The sequence below is a fragment of the Oryzias melastigma genome, linkage group LG19 (assembly GCF_002922805.2).
Source record: "Oryzias melastigma strain HK-1 linkage group LG19, ASM292280v2, whole genome shotgun sequence".
Lineage (NCBI taxonomy): Eukaryota > Metazoa > Chordata > Actinopteri > Beloniformes > Adrianichthyidae > Oryzias > Oryzias melastigma.
In genome coordinates, this window is record NC_050530.1 from 3,339,792 (window position 1) to 3,360,112 (window position 20,321).

A 20,321-nucleotide genomic window follows, 5' to 3' on the forward strand; every position below is an offset into this window, starting at 1 on the left:
TGTGCGATATCCCAGACCATTTACAGTTCTTGACAACAAATTTAATAAAAACTAGAAAATTATAACAACCTGATGTAAACAAATTAAAAACATTAGTGGCAGAAATACCAGATCAGTAAATTAAGTAATATAATGAAAGAATAAAAATTAATTCTGCTTCAAAAAAATCTAAAAATAAAAAAACAGAACTGCCAAGATACAGATATACCATTGGTGAAAAGGGTTGCCAGATACATCTCAAAACCTCTTGTCTATATCTGTCGCTTATAATTGAAAACAGGCTATGTCTTATAACAAAATGATACAAACAAGCTCCAAACCTATAGAGGAATTTCTCTGCTCAGTTTTCTAGAATAATTGAAAATCTGTTCTGTATACGTCTAGAAAAATGTACTGACAAATAGTCAATGAGAAATGAAGAACAGTGTAATTTTAGAACAAGAAGATACACAACCATTGCTGTAATCAATACAATTTAACAATTCCAAAACCCTTAGATAATAATAATAATAATAATAATAATAATTAAAAAAAATCACACACATAGTTAAATAAGTGGTATGGAACTGGTAAAAAAATCATCCAAATATAAAGGTTCACCATGTTAACAGTGATCATTTTTCATCTAAACTATACTTGTGGTGTCCCTTAGAGCTCTATGTTAGGACCAAAACTCTTTACTATGTATATAAATGACATGTTAAGTTATTAAAACTACCATTGTTTGCAGATGACACAATGTATTACGAGAAGTAATCCATCCATCCATCTTCTTGACCGCTTTGTCCCTTTCGGGGTCGCGGGGTGCCGGAGCCTATCCCGGCTACTGAAGGGCGAAGGCGGGGTACACCCTGGACAGGTCGCCAGTCTGTCGCAGGGCCTCAATCACACACCCATTCACTCACACATTCACACCTAGGGGCAATTTAGAGTCACCAATTAACCTATGAAGCATGTTTTTGGACGGTGGGAGGAAGCCGGAGTCCCCGGTGAAAACCCACGCATGCACGGGGAGAACATGCAAACTCCACACAGAAAGGTCCCAGCCGGGATTCGAACCAGGGCCTTCTCGCTGTGAGGCGAGAGCGCTAACCACTTGCGCCACCGTGCAGCCCGACTACGAGGAGTAATATTTTATAAATATGACAACTTATAATCTTATCAGATTCATCAATGCTATCAAAATGACTAGATAGTAACAAATTATCACTAGATTTACATATTAAAACTGGAAAAATATTAGGGAATACTTAAAAAAAAGATACACATACATTTTTATTGTTTTTATTTCCATTCTAACAGCATCTATACTTGTATATCATATAAATTGTATTCTAGTTATTGACGTGTTTGAAAAAAATAAATAAATAAAAAAATAAATATAAATAAATGCCAACATTTGCATTACCAACAAACACTAATATCCATCTTACCCAACAGGTGAGCAGGGATTGGCCCCTTCAGGTTGATGTACTTGGAACCATATTGGTCGTAGAGCTTGCGGCGCACAAAGGCGTGAAGGTGCAGGTAGAGCGGCTGGATGGTTTTATAGAGATCATCCATGTCCTGCTCAAAGGTTTCACTCTCATACCGAGATCACCAACGAGCTCCGGTGTCGGCAAATCCTGATGGACACAGATTAGGGGGCTTCAATAGTTTTGATGAATTCGATTGTCATGTCAGAATTGAACGGTAAGTTCTCACCATCAGCTCTGAAGGCTTTGTTGCTGAGCTCCACAAACCTGGAGTAGAGTTCCTTCTGAGGAGGTCCTGCCGCGTTGTGCCAAGCCTCCCAGACGAACAGCAGTTTGTTGTAGTTTCTGGATTTGGCCATCGTTTCTGAGAGCCCTTCAAAATAAAAGACATTTCACCCTGACAGCTGAAACACTATTTCTGCATTGCATGTTTGAGCATTCATTTGTGGTTATATTTACTTACCAAAGTCCAGGCTCCAGCTGACATTTGGTGGTGAGGAAATCTTAACAGTGGAATAGATGCGGCTCATGTTGCTCAGAATGGTGGTGTACTAAAAAGAGGAATTTAAAGTCACTTAATGTGACAATTTTTATTCTCCATCACCAAAAAGTAGAACCGACCTCCTCTCTTTCGTTCTGTTGCAGGTTGGCAGAACCCAGAATCTTGATGTTTTTGATCAAGACTTTGTCTTTGGGGTCAGGAAGAGAGTCGATTAACTCCTCAGTGAAGACCGTCTTGGCTTTTACCCCCCAAGCTTCAGAGAAATCATCAAATTCAAGTAAAGCCTCCACCTGAAAGAAAATACATAAATGAGGAGTCAGGGTGGGACTTAAAATAAATAGTTTAGGTAGTAAAATTGTATTTTATGATCTGTATTTCTTGCCGTCTTCTCACCTGAAGTCTGGAGTTGTAGTCCGTCAGGTTGGTGTTGTAGTTCCAGCTGGCAGATGCAGCGAAGGAGAAAACCTCCTCAGCTGTGCTGTTGTAGTCGCTGAGGAACCTCAGAGCATCAGAGCTGCTGTTTTCATATTCTCCTGGCAGCCAGTGAGCAGGAAGAGCTCCAGAGGAGAGTAAAAGAGGCCACAGCGTGATCAACCACGGCAGCCATTTCTGACCAGCAGCCATGATGAAAACCTCCTCCAGAGTGAGGAAGACCACGGAGATCAGCAGCTTTTAAAGCTCCCTACTTACCTGTGGGGCTGGTGTTATTCATCGATCCTTAAGAATGACGGGCAGGTAGGTGTTTGACCTGAAACCGCCTGAGTGAAATCGTAAGTAACAAGTAAAGCAGGGAAAACTGGAAAACAAGCCGAGCGGTCATTAAAAAGGTCAAACCTGGAGACCAGAGCAGCAACATATTTAATATATTTACTATTTTCTTTTAACCAATTCTCTGAAGTTTTATGTCAAGAAAGTATTCCAGGTGAAGATGCATCTAGATATTTACTTCCCCTTTGTGTTTGTTTGTTGTTCTGCTTACTTGTTTTTCTCGTTTTTTTGGTCTCCTAATACCATCAGAAAAGTGCAAATAATGTAAATTATATAATGCAAAAGTATTTTTTTTTAATTAAATTTGTTTCAAATATGGTAATAAATAGAATAACTGATTCAAACGTATAAATAAGATGTAATATTAATGATAACAACAATAATGATACAGTATTAATGTGATTTTAGTGTAAAAAGTTGATTACTTTGCTCTAAAATTTAGAGCATTTAGAGTCTAAATGATCCAGACGACTCGTTTTTATAACATGTATATTCTCATTCCCAGAACGTCACATATTGACGTTTGGTTCAGGATTCCTCCGCGTCACTTTTTGACGTTCTGGGTGTAAAATCAAGTGTCCACAACCCTCAGGACGCGGTACCGGACGCAGACTGGTTCTCAGGATGTGTCCAGTACCAGTACCCAAACCCAGCACTGGATGTGGGACAAGGCGCGGTACTGGACCCAAACTGATACCAGATGCAGTACCGAGCACCAACCAGTACCAGGTTGGGGTACCGGTACTGGGTTAGAATACTGATACTGGATGCGTCCCGAAGACAGCTCTAGGGTACCAGTACTGGGTTGGAGTACCGGTGGAGTACTTATGGAGTCCAGTTGATCTGACCCTTACATTGATGTGAAGATAAACAATCTTATACAAGTATACGTTCTTTACCATTTACCAAAATGACCGGCTACGGTGGCCATTTTGGTCCAGTTGTTCCATTCAAAGTCTATTCAGACTGAGGAAGCTCACAGCGAACCGGAGTTCAGTCTGAATGAATCAAGACCACCTCTAAAGATGAGTCAGAGAGCGGTTCCTGATCCAGGACTAGGGTCCACTCGGGTCTATTCAGACTGAAAATGTAAATAGAATCAAAAGGGTCCAGTCTGAGAGCAGCCTCAGTTTCAACTGTTTCTGTTGACGCTTGAATTTGATCGTTTTTGCCATTTTATTTTGAAAAACCAGCCTAGAGAAAAACACTGTATTTATTTTAAGTGCCTCACACAGACCCTAAAGGTGTTGAACTCTACTGTATTATGACAAATTTACCTTAAACTGTTTATTAGATTGGTAATAAAACAGGACTAAGGAAAAGTTTAATCAAGAGCAAATCAGAAAAAGCTTTTTTTTTTAAATGCCACACAATAACAGCATTCATAACTCTTGGAGGAAGTGAAATTGGGACTTTTACTTTTCCAAAAACTAAAGGACATGCCAAGCATTCGACTCCTCCACCATCTGGAAAGGTTTACTACACCAGAAAACCAATATATCACACAGTGGACTCAGTTCTGAGGTTCAAACTGAAGACTTTATTGAGAGTTTTCACAAAAAAAGTCCCTTTTCATCCCCATCACATGGACATGTGATGTCATTTCCTTTTTAACCATCAGCGGGTTAATGAGCTTCAGACGGCATTCGAAGAAACTCAGAAACCCAAATATGATTCCTATCATTAGTAACAGACATTAGTCCGGCTGCTTTGGCTTTTTTATAAGTTTGTAATAGAATTTAAATACTTCCTCAAACTTTTAATCAGCTACCGCTTTAGTAAAATATATATTCAGTTTTTACGTTACTTGTTTAGACCAGGGGGTCCCCACAAATGTTTTGGCTAATGTGGGCTTTTTCTGTTTATTAGGCTAATTTGGCCTTTAGCTAATGTTTCAGCTACACGCTAGCTGTTTTGGCTAATTTAGACTTTTTGAGATTTTTTTAGGCTATTTTCAAATTTAGCTAGTATTTCAGCTACATGCTAGCTGTTTTGGCTAATTTAGACTTTTTCTGATTTTTTAGGCTAATTTCAAATGTAGCTAATATTTCAGCTACATGCTAGTTGTTTTGGCTAATTTAGACTCTTTGAGATTTTTTATGCTAATTTCGAATTTAGCTCATATTTCAGCTACATGCTAGCTGTCTTGGCTAATTTAGACTTTTTCAGATTTTTTAGGCTAATTTCGAATTTAGCTAATATTTCAGCTACATGCTAGCTGTTTTGGCTGATTTAGAATTGTTTTAGGTTTTTCCGGTAATTTGGAACCTCGCTAATATTTTAGCTAGCTATCAGCTTCAGTGTTTTTAGCTATCACTTTAAGCATCATCAGTTATTAATCTATCACAGGTAACGCTATATAACTAGTTTTTAAAAAATGTTTTAGTTTTATTCTTTTCTATTAAGATTACAGAAAGAATTTATTTAAAATTTGGTGGCTTTCTGAAAAACCGTAAATGTTTCTGTTTAGGCAGTAACTGTTACACTTTTCCTGTTAGCCTACAAACCGACCCCATCAGAGAAGAAAACTGTTATGTGGCCCTCACAAGGAAAAGTTTGGGGACCCCTGGTTTAGACAATGGCATCGTTTTTCATCGTCAAAGTTCAATTTCCTCTGTAAAAATGACATAAATTGCATCATTTCCAGACAGTCAGTGATGTAGAAAATATTTAGCATCTTTAACTGCTGGAGGCTGGTTTCAAATTTACTCTAAAAGTGGATCATGATTGGTGGTCTAATGGAGAAGATGTGCAGTGGATCAGAATAAACCAAATGTTTATTTTAAGAGACTTTTTTTTTCCCTTAATCCATGTTTTCTTAATCCACTTTTACTACATTTTACTCTGTTTGGAGGACTGACGGTAAGTTTTTATGTTAAATGCTCGATTCTTCCTTTCACCAAACCAGTTTCCTCATCACCAAAGGTCTGATAAACCCCCCCCAGAAAAGCATTAGAAGACTTAAGAAATACTCAAATGCTGGTTTGGATTATTCCAGCTGGTTTCCATATCTGGCAGACGAGCCTTAAAGGACAAGTAAGGCTAACGTGCAAGACTGTTTTCCCCCTCACACCCAATAAATGCAAACGAATACCACATTTAGTCACAAACTAGACAAAAATATAAGTATGAGGACTACTTTAGTACACACAACCCTCACCCTATCACTCAGTATTCCTTAATGTCAAAGGTTAATCCCCTATGTTTTCTGGGTAGTCTTCAGGTACAGGTGGGAGCCACATGAAGTCCGGCCACCCCAACGTCTCGTTCACATTCTGCTTTTCCAGCCATCTAATAACAGGGTCGAAGTATTTCATGAGCGAACTGGCGTCGATCTTATCGGTGCCGATCGTCTCTTGGAGGAGTTCAGTCCAAGGTCTGGAAGAACCAGGTTCAAGGATTTTCCTGGAGAGGAAGAAAGAAGTGATTACAGATTTATAGTCTATTGGATAATGGATAGAAATTCAGAAAAGAGTTGTTCATACTTCAGAAGGGCTCCTGCTTCTTTAGAGCGGTAGATGTCACATGTGTGCAGAGGACCCGTGTGATTGGCTGCTTCACACAACTTCTCATGGAGTTGAAACTGGAGGATGAAGCTGACAAAATACCTGCAGAGGAAAATAAGTTCTTAAAGGAGAACCAAACAGGAAGTTGGAGCCCGACTCCACCCACAGCTGAAATTTGAGAATAAAGTCAGAGGGGCGGGGCTTAAGGGCAGTACTGTTATCATTACTGGATCTGCAGATCATGACGTGAGACTTAATGGTTTGACCAATCATGATATTCATATGTAATACATCAATTCAACCTGTAGGGGGCAGCACACCAACAGTTTTTGACTATATTTTTAAGAATCAAAACAAATAACACTTTTAAAGTTCTATTCATAGAGGTCAACAGACAAAGTTGATTTAGTGTTTGGTTACACTCCAGCATGTATGCATAGAATCAAAGCAGATCTCAGGTATGAATTGTTGCAGTTCCCCAAAATGACCACTAGAGTTTGGTGTCAAAAGGGAGTGAAATCCTATTGGTCCCCAAGTTAGATAGTAAGGAATGACATTTGAGCTCAAACTGATCAACTCCTGGAAGTAGGATTATTTTTGTACCCTTGAGGAAGATAGGTTAAGAAAATGTGCCCCTTGTCCCACAACATTGTTCCGCTGAGTGTGGTAAACTCCAGACATGACGCCTGAACCCCTGCGGTCCTTTGCATTTCATAGGAAGGGTAAAAGTCAAATGTATGGAAGTCTATGTAACCAAAACCGTTCATTTTAGTCCCAAATGGTGAAAGCGGAACATTACCTGATGTATGGAGTATTGTTGGGGATGTGGAATTTGGCCCCAGGATCAAAGTCGTCCTCCGTCCGTCTGATGGGCGGACAGATTCCCTGATATTTGGTTCTGGAAGGAGATCAGTGCATCAAATGCTTCAATACAAGATCATTGAACTTCATATTCAGTGAAAGTGTTTGCGCACCGTCCTACCTGAGGTACCACCAGTCAGCGTTGTACCTCTCTGGAGGGGTTTTCTCACTAAACACTCCCCATCTCCAGAGATCCATGAGATAACCAAAAGGCAGGAAAGCTATTTTCTGTAGGGCCATATTTAACAGGAAGTTGATGTCCGTTTCTGGTGGAACAATAAAAAAAACCCAATGCCAGTTGGTTAATGGTTATGACAACTGTCAAGATTGTTGACGATAAACCAAATGTGAAAGGAAGTTGTGTAGTTACCTGGATCAGACTCTGCAGACTTCAGCAGGTTAACCGTGTGAAGATGCTTCAGTGTTGAAACAGAAAGGGACATGACATCCCCGATGGCTTCATGAAAACCTGGGTTAGCACCACCGCGAAAACCAACCGGCTGGTCCTTGTACTGCAGAAAGTACTGGATGTGCCCCATCTCGTGGTGTACGGTGAAGAGGTCGTCCATTGTGACTCTAGTGCACTGCTTGATCCTGTAAAGGATAAAACGTCGAGTCTACGATGCACTAAAACTTTAAGCAACTGACAGATCCTTCTACCTGAAGTCTTTGCGGTTGTAGAAGTCCCAGGCCGATGCGTGACACACAACGTCTCGATCGTCAGGCTTGACTATCATGGATCCTTCCCAGAACTCCATTGGCATCTCCAGTAATCCCAGGGAAGTGAAGAACTCCTCTGCCATTCGGAACATGTGTGTGGCATTGTAGCCCTGGGAAAGAGACGTAACAACTTTACTTAAAATATTTCGTTGACCCTAGCGGTAAACCATCCGTGACACTCACCTGTCTGACCATTTCGTCAGTCACGTCCACGTCGACTTTACCAGGAAATGGGATCATCAGATCGTAAATGCTGTTCCACTGCTGAGCCCACATGTTTCCTAAGTCAGACGGTAAGATTTTAATCAAACTTCTGCCAGATATTGATTCTTAAACCCTTGTGTCATCAGAGGCATGTTGACATTGGCAGTGGGGTCATCTGGACCCACTAGACAGTGTGGAACCAGTTTTTCATAGGATGGATAACACACCAATGTAAGGTTTGGGTCATCTGGACCCCAAAAGGGTTAAATACATTTTTTATTGGAGTGGGTCTTAAAGTTTTTTCACATCAAAGTATTGGATTGTCTCCGATAATCCTTGTGCTATCTTATGGGGTCTAGATGACCCAAGCCTTACATTGACGTGTTATCCATCCCATGACTAATGTGGATGAAGGTGGACAGGATTTCATGTCTTTCAAGGACACCAGAGAAAGAAAAAAAAAAAAAAATAGTTAATGTTGGGTCCAGATGACCCCACTCCCAACGTCAACATACCTAGGATAGTACAAGGGTTTCCATGTTCTTGGGACATTTCTGAGTATTTCTTTATCCAAATTTGCCTCGAACAGGTTCAGACGAAAGAAAAAAGCTGTTCAAAAAAGACCAACAAACACTAATATCCATCTTACCCAACAGGTGAGCAGGGATTGGTCCCTTCAGGTTGATGTACTTGGAACCATATTGGTCGTAGAGCTTGCGGCGCACAAAGGCGTGAAGGTGCAGATAGAGCGGCTGGATGGTTTTATAGAGATCATCCATGTCCTGCTCAAAGGTTTCACTCTCATACCAGGATCTCCAAACAGCTCCGGTGTCTGCATATCCTGATGGACACAGATTATAGGAGTTCTGTTTAGATATTTACTCAACTAGAGTTTATTAATGAATTCTTTTGAGCAAGTTCTCACCATCAGCTCTGGCGGCTTTGTTGCTGAGCTCCACAAACCTGGAGTAGAGTTTCTTCTGAGGAGCTCCTGCTGCGTTGTGCCAGGCCTCCCAGACGAACAGCAGTTTGTTGTAGTTCCTGGATTTGGCCATCGTTTCTGAGAGCCCTTCAAAATAAAAGACAATTTATCAGCTACTACAATGATATAAAACAACTACATTTAAATTAAAATTGTGTTTTATAGGATCATTTTCTGTTTTTTTTTCTTTATTGATTATTTCTTAAATAAAAACTCCTAAAAGCTAGAAATAAGTTAACTAGACAAAGCTAACCATTCATTTTAATTCATCCAACTATAGTAGAGCTGTGATGATCAAGATTCATCTGAATTGATTTAACCTTAATAGATCAATAATCGATCCATAGATCTAACGCATGATGCTAAAGTCCGCTAGCTTGATGCTAACGTATAATGGGATTTCCCATTGGACGGCTAAAGCTAACGCTCGGTTGACCCAAACATACATTGCTGACTAAATAAACATCTTTATAAACTCTCAGGTATGAATTTTCCAAACACTTTTTAGGAAATATTCTTTAAAATAACCATTTGTGGTCTAAAACAGTTTTTTTACTCATCCTTTCGTGTTTCGGAATGAGGTATAGTGCTATAGCGTGATCGCCACCTGGTGGCCAAACTAAAAAGCGCTCTCCAGGAAAGATTGAATTGTTGGAGAATCCATGTAACACTGTATGGTATTAACAATCTCATTATCATTTCACTGATACATTTTATAGTATGTGAACTGTACAAGATTAATATGAAAATCTTCAAAACATATTTATAGATAATAAATGTATTTCTAAATAAATGTGTCAAAATGGGTAAATCCAAATCGAGTGGATTGAAAGAATAAATAAATAATTCTGAATTGAATTGATTCTGGAAATTATTGGCGATACTCGGCCCTAAACTAAAGTTAAACTTTTTGAGTTTTTTGGGATTAATCTTTAATGTTTAGAACACTCATTTTAGAAGTTTTATTCACATATATACATTATTTCTAAAAAGTGTTTTAGTGATCATGCTGCATATTGCTGTCACTGTTAGTTTCTGGGAGCCCTTCAAAATAAAAGACATTTTACTCTGACAGCTAGAAATGCACAATTTCTGCATCCCATGTTTGACTAAATTAGATTTAAATGTACTCACCAAAGTCAATGGTCCAGCTAACATTGGGCATCGGGGAAATCTTAGCAGTAGAATAAATGCGGCTCATGTTGCTCAGAATGACGTTCAGCTAACAAAGAAACACAAAGTCATTTTATGTGACTTTAAAAAAAAAAAAAAAAGTAGAACCAACCTCCTCTCTTTCATTCTTTTTCAGGTTGGCAGAACCCAGAATCTTGATTCCTCGGATCATGACTCTGTCTTTTCGGTCAGGGAGAGAGTCGATCAACTCATCGCTGAAGACCGTCTTGGCTTTTAGCCCCCAAGCTTCAGAGAAATCATCAAATTCAAGAAAAGCCTCCACCTGAAAGAGAATGTGGAGTCAGCCTTATGGTCAAGTACTGAAAAATGAGAGTTTAGTGTTCAAATGTTTAAGGATTTAATGGTCTATATTCTGAAGTCAAGCAATTTAATTGGCTAATTAGGAATTTAGCTAATATTTTAGCAATATATGATAATATTTTTGGCTAATTTATTATCTACTGGAGTTTTAATGCTAATTTACAGTTTAGCTTCTATTTTAGCACCATGCTAACATTTTTTGGTTGATTTAATTTACTGAGGAATGTTATGCTAATTTGGAGTTCAGCTAATGATTAAGTAACGAGCTAGATTTTTCGCTAATTTGGCCTCTACTAAAGGTAAAAGGTAAAGATACGGCTCCTTGTAGGGTTTGATCAGCAAAAAAAACGTCCAAATGGCTCTTTTACTGTTAAAGGTTGCCGACCTCTGGTCTAAACTGACCAAAGCTTTGACTTTAATAAAAAGCACCAAATATTCTCACTCATCCAAATGTCCTTCAGACTGCTGTCTTCTCACCTGAAGTCTGGAGTTGTAGTCCGTCAGGTTGGTGTCAAAGTTCCAGCTGGCAAACACGGCGAAGGAGAAAACCTCCTCAGCTGTGCTGTTGTAATCGCTGAGGAACCTCAGAGCATCAGAGCTGCTGTTTTCATATTCTCCTGGCAGCCAGTGAGCAGGAAGAGCTCCAGAGGAGAGTAGAAGAGGCCACAGCGTGATCAACCACAGCAGCCATTTCTGACCAGCAGCCATGATGAAAACCTCCTCCAGAGTGAGGAAGACGACGGAGATCAGCAGCTTTTAAAGCTCTCTACTTACCTGTGGGGCTGGTGTTCATACATTATTGTGATTGGTCCTTTAGAAAAACACGTGCCTGTCTTTCTCCATCATGATATGGATCAGGTCTGTCAACTGGAATGGTCAACAACAAGTAAAACAGGGACGACTGGAAAACAGACCAGAGCAGTTTTCTGCGTCTTCGTTGCATTTAGTTTTCTCTCTGTAGAATTTTTCAACCTTGTCTAAAGAGTTTCTACAGCTTAGGAAGATTTTCGCCTGAATAAATCTAGAATTTTTATGTTTTTTTATGTTCGCCAAAAGGCCAAAACCCATTAATATATAAATATATATACAAACTGAAATCAGTAATTCACAGGATTTTACCATAAAATATACCAAAAACATATTTAGAAAAATGGTAAATATGATCAAATAAGCCAAAAAATAATAAAACAGATAAATTGATTATTTCAAAATTTCCCAAATTTTTGGTACATGTTAAAAGATTGAAAAAAAACTTGCTAATTCGCTTCATTATTTTAAATTTATTTGATGTTTTTGCTAGTTTCTTTTTCCAAGTCGAGCCATAGGTGAGGTCCACGGCCAAGACGAGCCAGAGGCGAGGTCCACGGTCATGACGAGCCATAGATGAGGTCCACCATAAAAACAAGCCAGAGATTAGGTCCACAGCCAAGATGAGCCATAGATAAGGTCCACGGCCAAGACGAGGCAGAGGTGAGGTCCACGGCCAAGACGAGCCAGAGGCAAGGTCCACAGCCAAGACGAGTCATAGAAGAGGTCCACGGCCAAGACGAGTCATAGATGAGGTCCACAGCCAAGATGAGCCAGAGATGAGGTCCACGGTCATGACGAGCGATAGGTGAGGTCCACGGCCAAGGCGAGCCAAAGGCGAGGTCCACGGCCAAGACGAGCCAGAGGCAAGGTCCACGGTCATGACGAGCCATACATGAGGTCCACCATAAAAACGAGCCAGAGATGAGGTCCACAGCCAAGATGAGCCATAGATGAGGTCCACGGCCAAGACGAGCCAGAGGCGAGGTCCACGGCCAAGACGAGCCAGAGGCGAGGTCCACGGCCAAGACGAGCCAGAGGTGAGGTCCACGGCCAAGACGAGCCAAAGGCGAGGTCCACGGTCAAGACGAGGCAGAGATGAGGTCCACCATAAAAACGAGCCAGAGATGAGGTCCACAGCCAAGATGAGCCATAGATGAGGTCCACGGCCAAGACGAGGCAGAGGTGAGGTCCACGGCCAAGACGAGCCAGAGGCGAGGTCCACGGCCAAGACGAGCCAGAGGCGAGGTCCACGGCCAAGACGAGCCAGAGTTGAGGTCCACGGCCAAGACGAGCCAGAGGCGAGGTCCACGGTCATGATGAGCCATAGATGAGGTCCACCATAAAAACGAGCCAGAGATGAGGTCCATGGCCAAGAACAGGAGTACCGGCAATCTACCTGATCTGGTTTCAGCTTGTGTCCAGGCAGTGCTACCCAACCATGGTTGCCCCTTCCTTGTCCACAGCAACCGTGAGACTAATTCTTTTTTAGTTAGGGGTGTGTATTCGCAAAAGACTGGCGATGTCGATACGATGTGTATCGCGATGTATCCCAAGAGATATTTTTCTTTTCTTTTAAGTATGATTTTGAAAAAAGCTCTACCTGATTATAAATATGCCTTTCATGGCAATACGGTGGCCGGATTAATTTTAAAAGTGAAAAATTCTTGTTATGACCCACCCCCGTAAGTACTGGCCAATGACTGAAGAGATTTTTGATCAAGTGGTTTTGTTTACAAGCTTTAGTCCAAAACAAAAATCTCCGATAGACTCAGCCTGAATACAGACCAAATACAATCTTCAGCACTCAAAAAAATAAGTGGACTTGATCTGAACCAAAGAACTATCCCAGTCTGAATACACCCTTAGCTTGACCTCTTCTTCTCATTCACCTCGTCGATCCGGTCGTCCCAGTGGGACGGTCAGTTCTGGGAGACGATCTGCTTGGAGGCTTCTGAGACGAGCAGCATATCTGGCCTCAGGGTTGTAGTGGTGATGGTTTCTGGGAATTTCAGTTGATTTTCTAGGTTGACTTCAACTCCCCAACAGGCCTGAGTGGCTCTTCCAGCTAGTGACGGCTCCTCCCCAGTCCGGACAAAGGCGATGTGTTTGACTATCGCCTTCAGGACTTGGTCATGGCGCCAGCAGTGGCGACCCTCACCCAGGACCTTTGAACAACAGCAGATGTGCTCCAGGCTCTCCTCTTCAGGCTCAGGTTACAGGCTGGTGAGAAAGAGTTGGAGTGGCCTGTTGGGACGTCGTAGAGCAACCTATGTCAGGAAAACGTAAACGGCGTGGCTAAGAATTCCACCACTCCGCCCTCGCTTCAGGATGATTTTAAGATGTTTTTTAAATTCTCGACAGTCTTGCAAATTTTTATCTCTGAGACCTTTCAGTAAAATGTGATCCTCTGGCACTGGTCTGCTAACCATTCCAACTGAGCAACAAAACCTACGCAGAGGGGCCTTTTTTAACCTGGCGCTTAGCTAATTTTAGCATTTTTATTAATTTTATGTTTATAATTTATTTATTTTATTATTTTAAACTGGATTATTAATAACTCATTTTTATATTCCTTATTTTTGTGTTTAATTGTTTGTTTCTTTCATCAGTGTTTTTAGTTTTTTAAATATTTTCTTTTTACAGTGATTCCTCAGTTGACTCCTCCCCCTCGTGGTCAGCTGCTGCAGCTCTACCCGTTGTCTTATCCCAAGCAAAAAGGTGGGTAAAAGTGACCCACTTTTATTAAAAAAAAACAGAAGAATGAATTTGAATTTTATTATAAAACTTCTGCTAAATACACTTAGTTCAAACATTGTTTGTGATTTAAATACTTGCTGGAAGACACCAAAGATTTAAATCTCCCACAAAAGGTTGTGCTCCATTCAACTGACATGATAAGTTTGTATTTTCTCTCTTTTTTCATTTTCTTTTTCCAACAGAGTGAGTGCTCGTTGTTTTTGTTTGATCTGTGTTTCTGGAACCAGCTGATACTTCCTGTTTAGAACAGAGGGGGGAGGGGTCACTCAGTCCACTTTTCATGCAGTCAATGGTCCAGTCCGGTGCAACCATCAACTCACCATCCAGAACCTGGACAAAACACAAAGATCCAACAAAAATAAAGAGCACTCACTCTGTGAAAATAAAAATAAAATATAATCGATGAGAAAAGACCAGGATCACATTTAAAGAGATACGTTATTGTGAGAGTAAACTTTATAAAAGTGCACTTCTAATTTGACAGTTGGATCATTAGATTCATTATTATTGTTATTACTGTTTAATTTTTAATTTTGTTAATTTCTTTTAACAAATTATGGTAAAACAACAACAATTTGTCTCCTCTCTTATTATTCTTTTAGTGTTTCCATAAACCAAAACACAAAAAATTGAATCCAAAACAATTGTGTTTTAGAAAAGTTTGTCTTCAAGGTTTTGTGTTGAGTTTTTAGACTCATAAAATAAAATGTATTCATGAAAAGAGCCGCATTTGACAGTCAAATCACAGACTATGGATTATTTGCTTCCCCTAATTATTTTTTAAAGTTAATTTCTCTTTTTCTTTTAGCTGAATGAACATTTAAAATGATCTCAGTGATCGTTTTATCAGTACATTTCATGTCATCTTCATTATTTGCATTAGTATTAAAGCATATTAGAGTCACAGAACAAAAGTATAAACTGGGTTTCACATTTTTCTCACAAAAATATATCAGAAGTACACCGTTTTATTGAAATAAAACAATTTGGATCTTTTTTAATCACTGATATGTATTGTATGTATACCCATTTCAGACAATAATCGATTAATTTAATTAAATTGATCATTTTTGCATGATTTTTATGTCAAAACTAAATATTTGTAAATCTATTTTAAAATGTATCAACACAACAAACCCTTTATTATTATGATTTTATTATTATTATTATTACTATTATTATTGTAGCACCTCAAAATGAATTTTACCAGTAAAATTGTTTTTTTTTAGTTTTTAAAGGAGCTTAAAATTCATGTTGTTTTCTCTTGTAAATTGTTATTAAAAAAATATATAAAATAAATATATAATGTATAAATAGAGAGAGAGAGAGAGAGAGAGAGAGAGAGAGAGAGAGAGAGAGAGATGAAAACAATATATTTATTTTTAATAAAAATTAATTTCTAAGCCTGGAAACACTTTGCTGTTTTCTTCACAACACTGACCTCTAATGGATACATGGAGTATTGCATCTTACTGGCGGATTTATGTTTTTTATTTTTTTTTTATTGTTACTTTTTTAAATTATTAATATAGATAATTTGCATGATGTTTGTGTAATATTTGGTTTAACGATATACACTTCTTATGTGTCATATGACAGCAGTGACAGAAGACCTCAGATCTTCGCTCAGATGTTTTTACCGTCTCTCAGGTCGTGTGCGGTCCTGCCCTGAATGCAGCAGCTCAAAAATCCTACCCTGCGGTCTGTTCCGCATTCTCCACCTTCCAACCCCCCCGCTGCCTCCACTCAGTCCTGTCAGGAGCGTCTACACTTCTATCTCCCAGAGCAGACCTTCTAGAAAAACCTCCACAGCCCAACAGCATGGGAGACATGGCAGAGCAGAAGACCTTCTCAGAAATCATCACCCAGATTTTTGAGGAGGCTCCAGCCTCCAGGAAGGCTCTCACAGACAACCACAGCAACCTTCTCCAGGTGGCAGATTACTGCGAGAACAAGTATCTTCAGGTGAGTGATCATTAGATTAGGAAGTAGATCGACTGAACGCCTGTTGATGGATTCTCGTGTGAAACTACAGACAGACGATCCCAGCAAAGCCATTGAAGAGGCCAAGGCTTTGGTGGCCCAGGCTTTGGCCAGCGTGTCCTACCAGATCAACAGAGTGGCCAGCTCTCTGCTGAAGCTGCTGGACTCTCAGGCCATGCAGATCAGAGACATGGAGTCCTCCGTCAACCTGGTGTCACTGGTGAGGATCTCAGGAGACCTCGAGGCTTTGAGGGGACGGCTCCTTCAAGACACTCAAGACGCTTTTAGCTGAAGCAGCTTACAAATAAGAGAAGCAAATAGAGTAAAAACAAACAAACTTATTCAAATTTCTTGAAAAAAAGGCAAAAACTGAGCTAAATAAGAAACATGCATAAATAAAATGTGCAATTTATTAAATAAAAAGTAGGTTTAATAAACAAAATGTTAACAGATTTGGGATTTAATTGAGGAAACTCACTAATTAAGGAAGATTTAGACACAAAAAATTAAAATAAATATGAAATTTGGAGTCAATTCTATCACAAAGTCGGCAATTTATTAAATAAAAGTAGGTTTAATAAACAAGATGTTACCAGATTTGTGATTTAATTTAGGAAACTCACTGATTAAAGACAATTTAGACACAAAAAATTAAAATAAATATGAAACTAAGTCAATTCTATCACAAAATCTGCAATTTCTTAAATAAAAAATAGGCTTGAAAAACAAAATGTTACCAGATTTGTAACTTAATTAAGGAAACTCACTGATTAAAGACGATTTAGACACAAAAATGTAAATAAATATGAAACTTTAAGTCAATTCTATCAAAAAGTCTGCAATTTATTAAATAAAAGTAGGTTTAATTGACAAAATGTTAACAGATTTGTGATTTAATTGAGGAAACTCACTAATTAAGGAAGATTTTATATCACAAAGTTAAAAATAAATAAGACATTTTTAAGTCAATTGCATCACAGAATCTCTGATTTATTAAATAAAAATTAATTTGGTTTCAAAAACAAAATGTTAAAAGATTTTTTAATTTATTGAGGCATCAAACTAATTAAGGGAGATTTTACAACACAAGGTTCCAAATAAATAAACAACAAGGGAGTAACTAACTAAGTGGGATAATTGTTGCGTCTTCCCTAAAATATGTTTCCTAATGGGAGTTTACGATTTCCCAACTTTAAATCCTGTTTGTTTTTGTGAGACAACACTGGAAAACTGCTGCGCTGCAAAATTGTTTTCATTTTCCATCATCTAAACCAAACTATTTGACAAGTTACCATCAAAATTAATTTAAAATTTGAATTCAAACTGACAATTTTGAGCTCAAAAAACTGTTTTTTTTTTACACGGTATTAATAAAAATAAGTGCACAGATCCACAGATTTACCTTAAAGAGTTTCTCGTTGAGTTTGTTTATGAAAACTAAAAAGCCTTTGTTATTTTTGTATCTTTTAAATGCTGCATAATAACTGCAGGCATAAATGTTGAGGTTTCCCCAACAAAATCTTGACATTTTTCCATCTTTTGGTTCAGGCTGCTGCTATCCACTTAGAAAAAGTGGCTCGGAGGGAAATCGGGGTTTTCACGTCTCCAAAAGCCAAAACGCGATCCAAGCCTTTGACTCCCCCACCATCCGGGAGGGAGCCCGAGGCGTCCTATGAGAGGGAACCGATATCGTATTCCATCCTGGACTCAGTGGGACACTGTTTTGAGGTAACAAGAAAGACATTCAAATGAAAACTTTATTGAAAGTTTGTACAAAGAAGTCCATAAATGTTTCTTCCCTTCCATCCTCTATGTGCTGTTATGTATGGAGAGAAAATAGACTCAAACTGACTTTCACGTAACATTGGATATGTGTGTGCGTTATTGTTAACGTATGCGTGTGTAACTGTGGATTTGTGCGAATAATTTTGGATTTGTGCGACTAACTTTGGATCTGTGCGAATAACTTTGGATTTGTACGAATAACTTTAGATTTGTACGAATAACTTTAGATTTGTATGAATAACTTTAGATTTGTACGAATAACTTTAGATTTGTATGAATAACTTTAGATTTGTATGAATAACTTTAGATTTGTATGAATAACTTTAGATTTGTACGAATAACTTTAGATTTGTACGAATAACTTTAGATTTGTGCGAATGACTTTAGATTTGTGCGAATAACTTTAGATTTGTACGAATGACTTTAGATTTGTGCAAATAACTTTAGATTTGTACGAATGACTTTAGATTTGTACGAATAACTTTAGATTTGTACGAATAACTTTGGATTTGTACGAATAACTTTAGATTTGTACGAATAACTTTAGATTTGTGCGAATAACTTTAGATTTGTGCGAATAACTTTGGATTTGTACGAATAACTTTAGATTTGTGCGAATAACTTTAGATTTGTGCGAATAACTTTAGATTTGTGCGAATGACTTTAGATTTGTACGAATAACTTTAGATTTGTGCGAATAACTTTGGATTTGTACGAATAACTTTGGATTTGTACGAATAATTTTCGATTTGTACGAATAACTTTAGATTTGTACAAATAACTTTAGATTTGTACGTGCGCAGTTCTTGATTTGTTGTTGTTATGCAATACATTTTGTACACAAGTACAAAATTACATAATTAAAAAAGTACAATTTACACACATTATAATTACAACAGCCTGAAACTAACTACCCACAAATCTTCAAAAGTTGCGCACAAATCTCTAAGCACACACACACAACATCACATTTAGACTCTTTTCACGTCTCCAAGATTCATCCATGAGTGATGCGTTCAAATGAGAGTTTTCTTATCAGCTGCTTTTGAATTAAATTATGAATAATATCTGATGAAAACTTGACATTTTCTCAATTTCTTAACCAAATCAAATGTTACACATAAATCAAGTCTATTTTCTCTCCAAAGTTTCTTTCCTTTAATCTGTCAGCAGGTGAATGAGCTTCAGCCAAAGAAGACCACGGCGACAACAGACAACACACAAAGGAATCCAGACTCTGAGTATGTAGACAGAGTACTTCTCTTTTTTTTAGAACAAATCAATAAAATACCTAAAAAGTTTGAAATGCGTGTAGAAAAAAGGAAAAGGTTAATTAAAGAATAGAAGCTCAACAGAATGTCAATTATATAAAGACAGAATTTAAAAAAGATTCTATGATATGCTATAATATTAATTATGTATTTTATGTAAATACTATAAGTCTGACATATTAAGTTAAACAGGAATCATTGCAGATTATGATGTTTGCAGACGATATTGTGATTTATCGCTAAAGCAGGGAACAGGTGGAGCTTTGGAGTGAAGGTTAGCCGCAGTAACAGAGTACATGTGTGTGAATTAGAGGAAGTTAAATGGAAAAGTGAGGTTACAGGGAAAAGAGATGAAGAAGGTTGAGAATTTGAAGTATCTAGAGACAGCAGTACTGAGGAAAAGACAGGAAGCAGAGCTGGAAAATACTGAGGTTCTCTTTGGAAGTGACCAGGATGGATCAGGAACGAGTCCATCAGAGACATTAGAGGTTTTGGAGATAGAGAGGCCAGACTGAGATGGTTCCCTGGTGTCCTATGACAGCTCTTTGGTCATGGTGAAGAGGGTTTCTGAGTGTTTAAAGACGTGGGCAGGTGATTTTTATAGAGATAACCAGTTCAAACCGGAGACATTAAGTCTGTGTTGGAGCTAAAATATATCATCCTGTTTAAAAGTTTTATTGAGAGACATTATAGACCTCTGTCATCTTTTTAATAATATTAATAAAACCTTGATTTAGTTAATTGCTCAAGGTTGCCATACAACAGAAAGCAGTAAAAATAATTGAAAATCTATTAGAACATAATTGAAAAACATTTTAAAAGACAGAGTGGGAGGTGTGATTAAGAGAATCAGATAAATCAGGCAGATGAGTTTGAGTATCTTTGAGAGCCCAAACAGAAGAGAATTGCATTAGTCAAGATGGGAGCTAACCTGACTCTGTAGAAGGAAGGTCGGGTTGTGGTTGGAGGGAGGTGTCTTGGAGTTTCTGAGCTCCCAAAAACCTTTGCATCCTTCAACCAGTGCTGCACTGAAATTTCTGGATCCTCAGTCATGAGGTGTAAAAAAAAAAATCTACGGGAAAAGGTAACCGAACTGTACAAAACAGGAAAAGGATTCAAGAAGAAGATCTGAGCTGAGAATGCCAGTTAGTTCCACTGTTCAAGCTTAGATCAAGAAGTAGAAAGTGAGGGGTTCCGTTGAGA

The 20,321-nt window shown here is 38.5% G+C and overlaps 2 protein-coding genes across 3 annotated transcripts in view; one reads left to right on the top strand and one right to left on the bottom strand.

Annotated features, from left to right (window-relative positions):
- Positions 1-11,299, bottom strand: part of LOC112154380 (angiotensin-converting enzyme) — a 23,951-nt gene extending 12,652 nt beyond the window's left edge. Inside the window, exons 1-18 of the mRNA XM_036217192.1 lie at positions 10,990-11,299; positions 10,304-10,474; positions 10,153-10,240; positions 8,962-9,105; positions 8,686-8,877; positions 8,016-8,113; positions 7,773-7,942; positions 7,483-7,706; positions 7,234-7,378; positions 7,051-7,149; positions 6,231-6,353; positions 5,946-6,150; positions 2,371-2,610; positions 2,097-2,267; positions 1,939-2,026; positions 1,705-1,848; positions 1,609-1,625; positions 1,417-1,566 (exon numbers count right to left, since the gene is read on the bottom strand). Coding sequence (XP_036073085.1) covers positions 1,417-1,566; positions 1,609-1,625; positions 1,705-1,848; positions 1,939-2,026; positions 2,097-2,267; positions 2,371-2,610; positions 5,946-6,150; positions 6,231-6,353; positions 7,051-7,149; positions 7,234-7,378; positions 7,483-7,706; positions 7,773-7,942; positions 8,016-8,113; positions 8,686-8,877; positions 8,962-9,105; positions 10,153-10,240; positions 10,304-10,474; positions 10,990-11,220 — 2,700 coding nt within the window. The 5' untranslated portion in view covers positions 11,221-11,299. The remainder of the gene's footprint in view (positions 1-1,416; positions 1,567-1,608; positions 1,626-1,704; positions 1,849-1,938; positions 2,027-2,096; positions 2,268-2,370; positions 2,611-5,945; positions 6,151-6,230; positions 6,354-7,050; positions 7,150-7,233; positions 7,379-7,482; positions 7,707-7,772; positions 7,943-8,015; positions 8,114-8,685; positions 8,878-8,961; positions 9,106-10,152; positions 10,241-10,303; positions 10,475-10,989) is intronic.
- The window catches only part of abi3b (ABI family, member 3b), a 13,688-nt gene continuing 3,740 nt past the window's right edge, over positions 10,374-20,321 (top strand). The window contains exons 1-6 of one of the 2 annotated variants that reach the window (XM_024285780.1): positions 10,374-10,508; positions 13,966-14,040; positions 15,730-16,044; positions 16,115-16,282; positions 17,611-17,790; positions 19,018-19,088. In XM_024285780.1, the coding sequence (XP_024141548.1) occupies positions 15,901-16,044; positions 16,115-16,282; positions 17,611-17,790; positions 19,018-19,088 (563 nt within the window). In that variant the 5' untranslated portion in view covers positions 10,374-10,508; positions 13,966-14,040; positions 15,730-15,900. The remainder of the gene's footprint in view (positions 10,509-13,965; positions 14,041-15,729; positions 16,045-16,114; positions 16,283-17,610; positions 17,791-19,017; positions 19,089-20,321) is intronic. The other variant, XM_024285783.1, reaches the window with a different exon arrangement.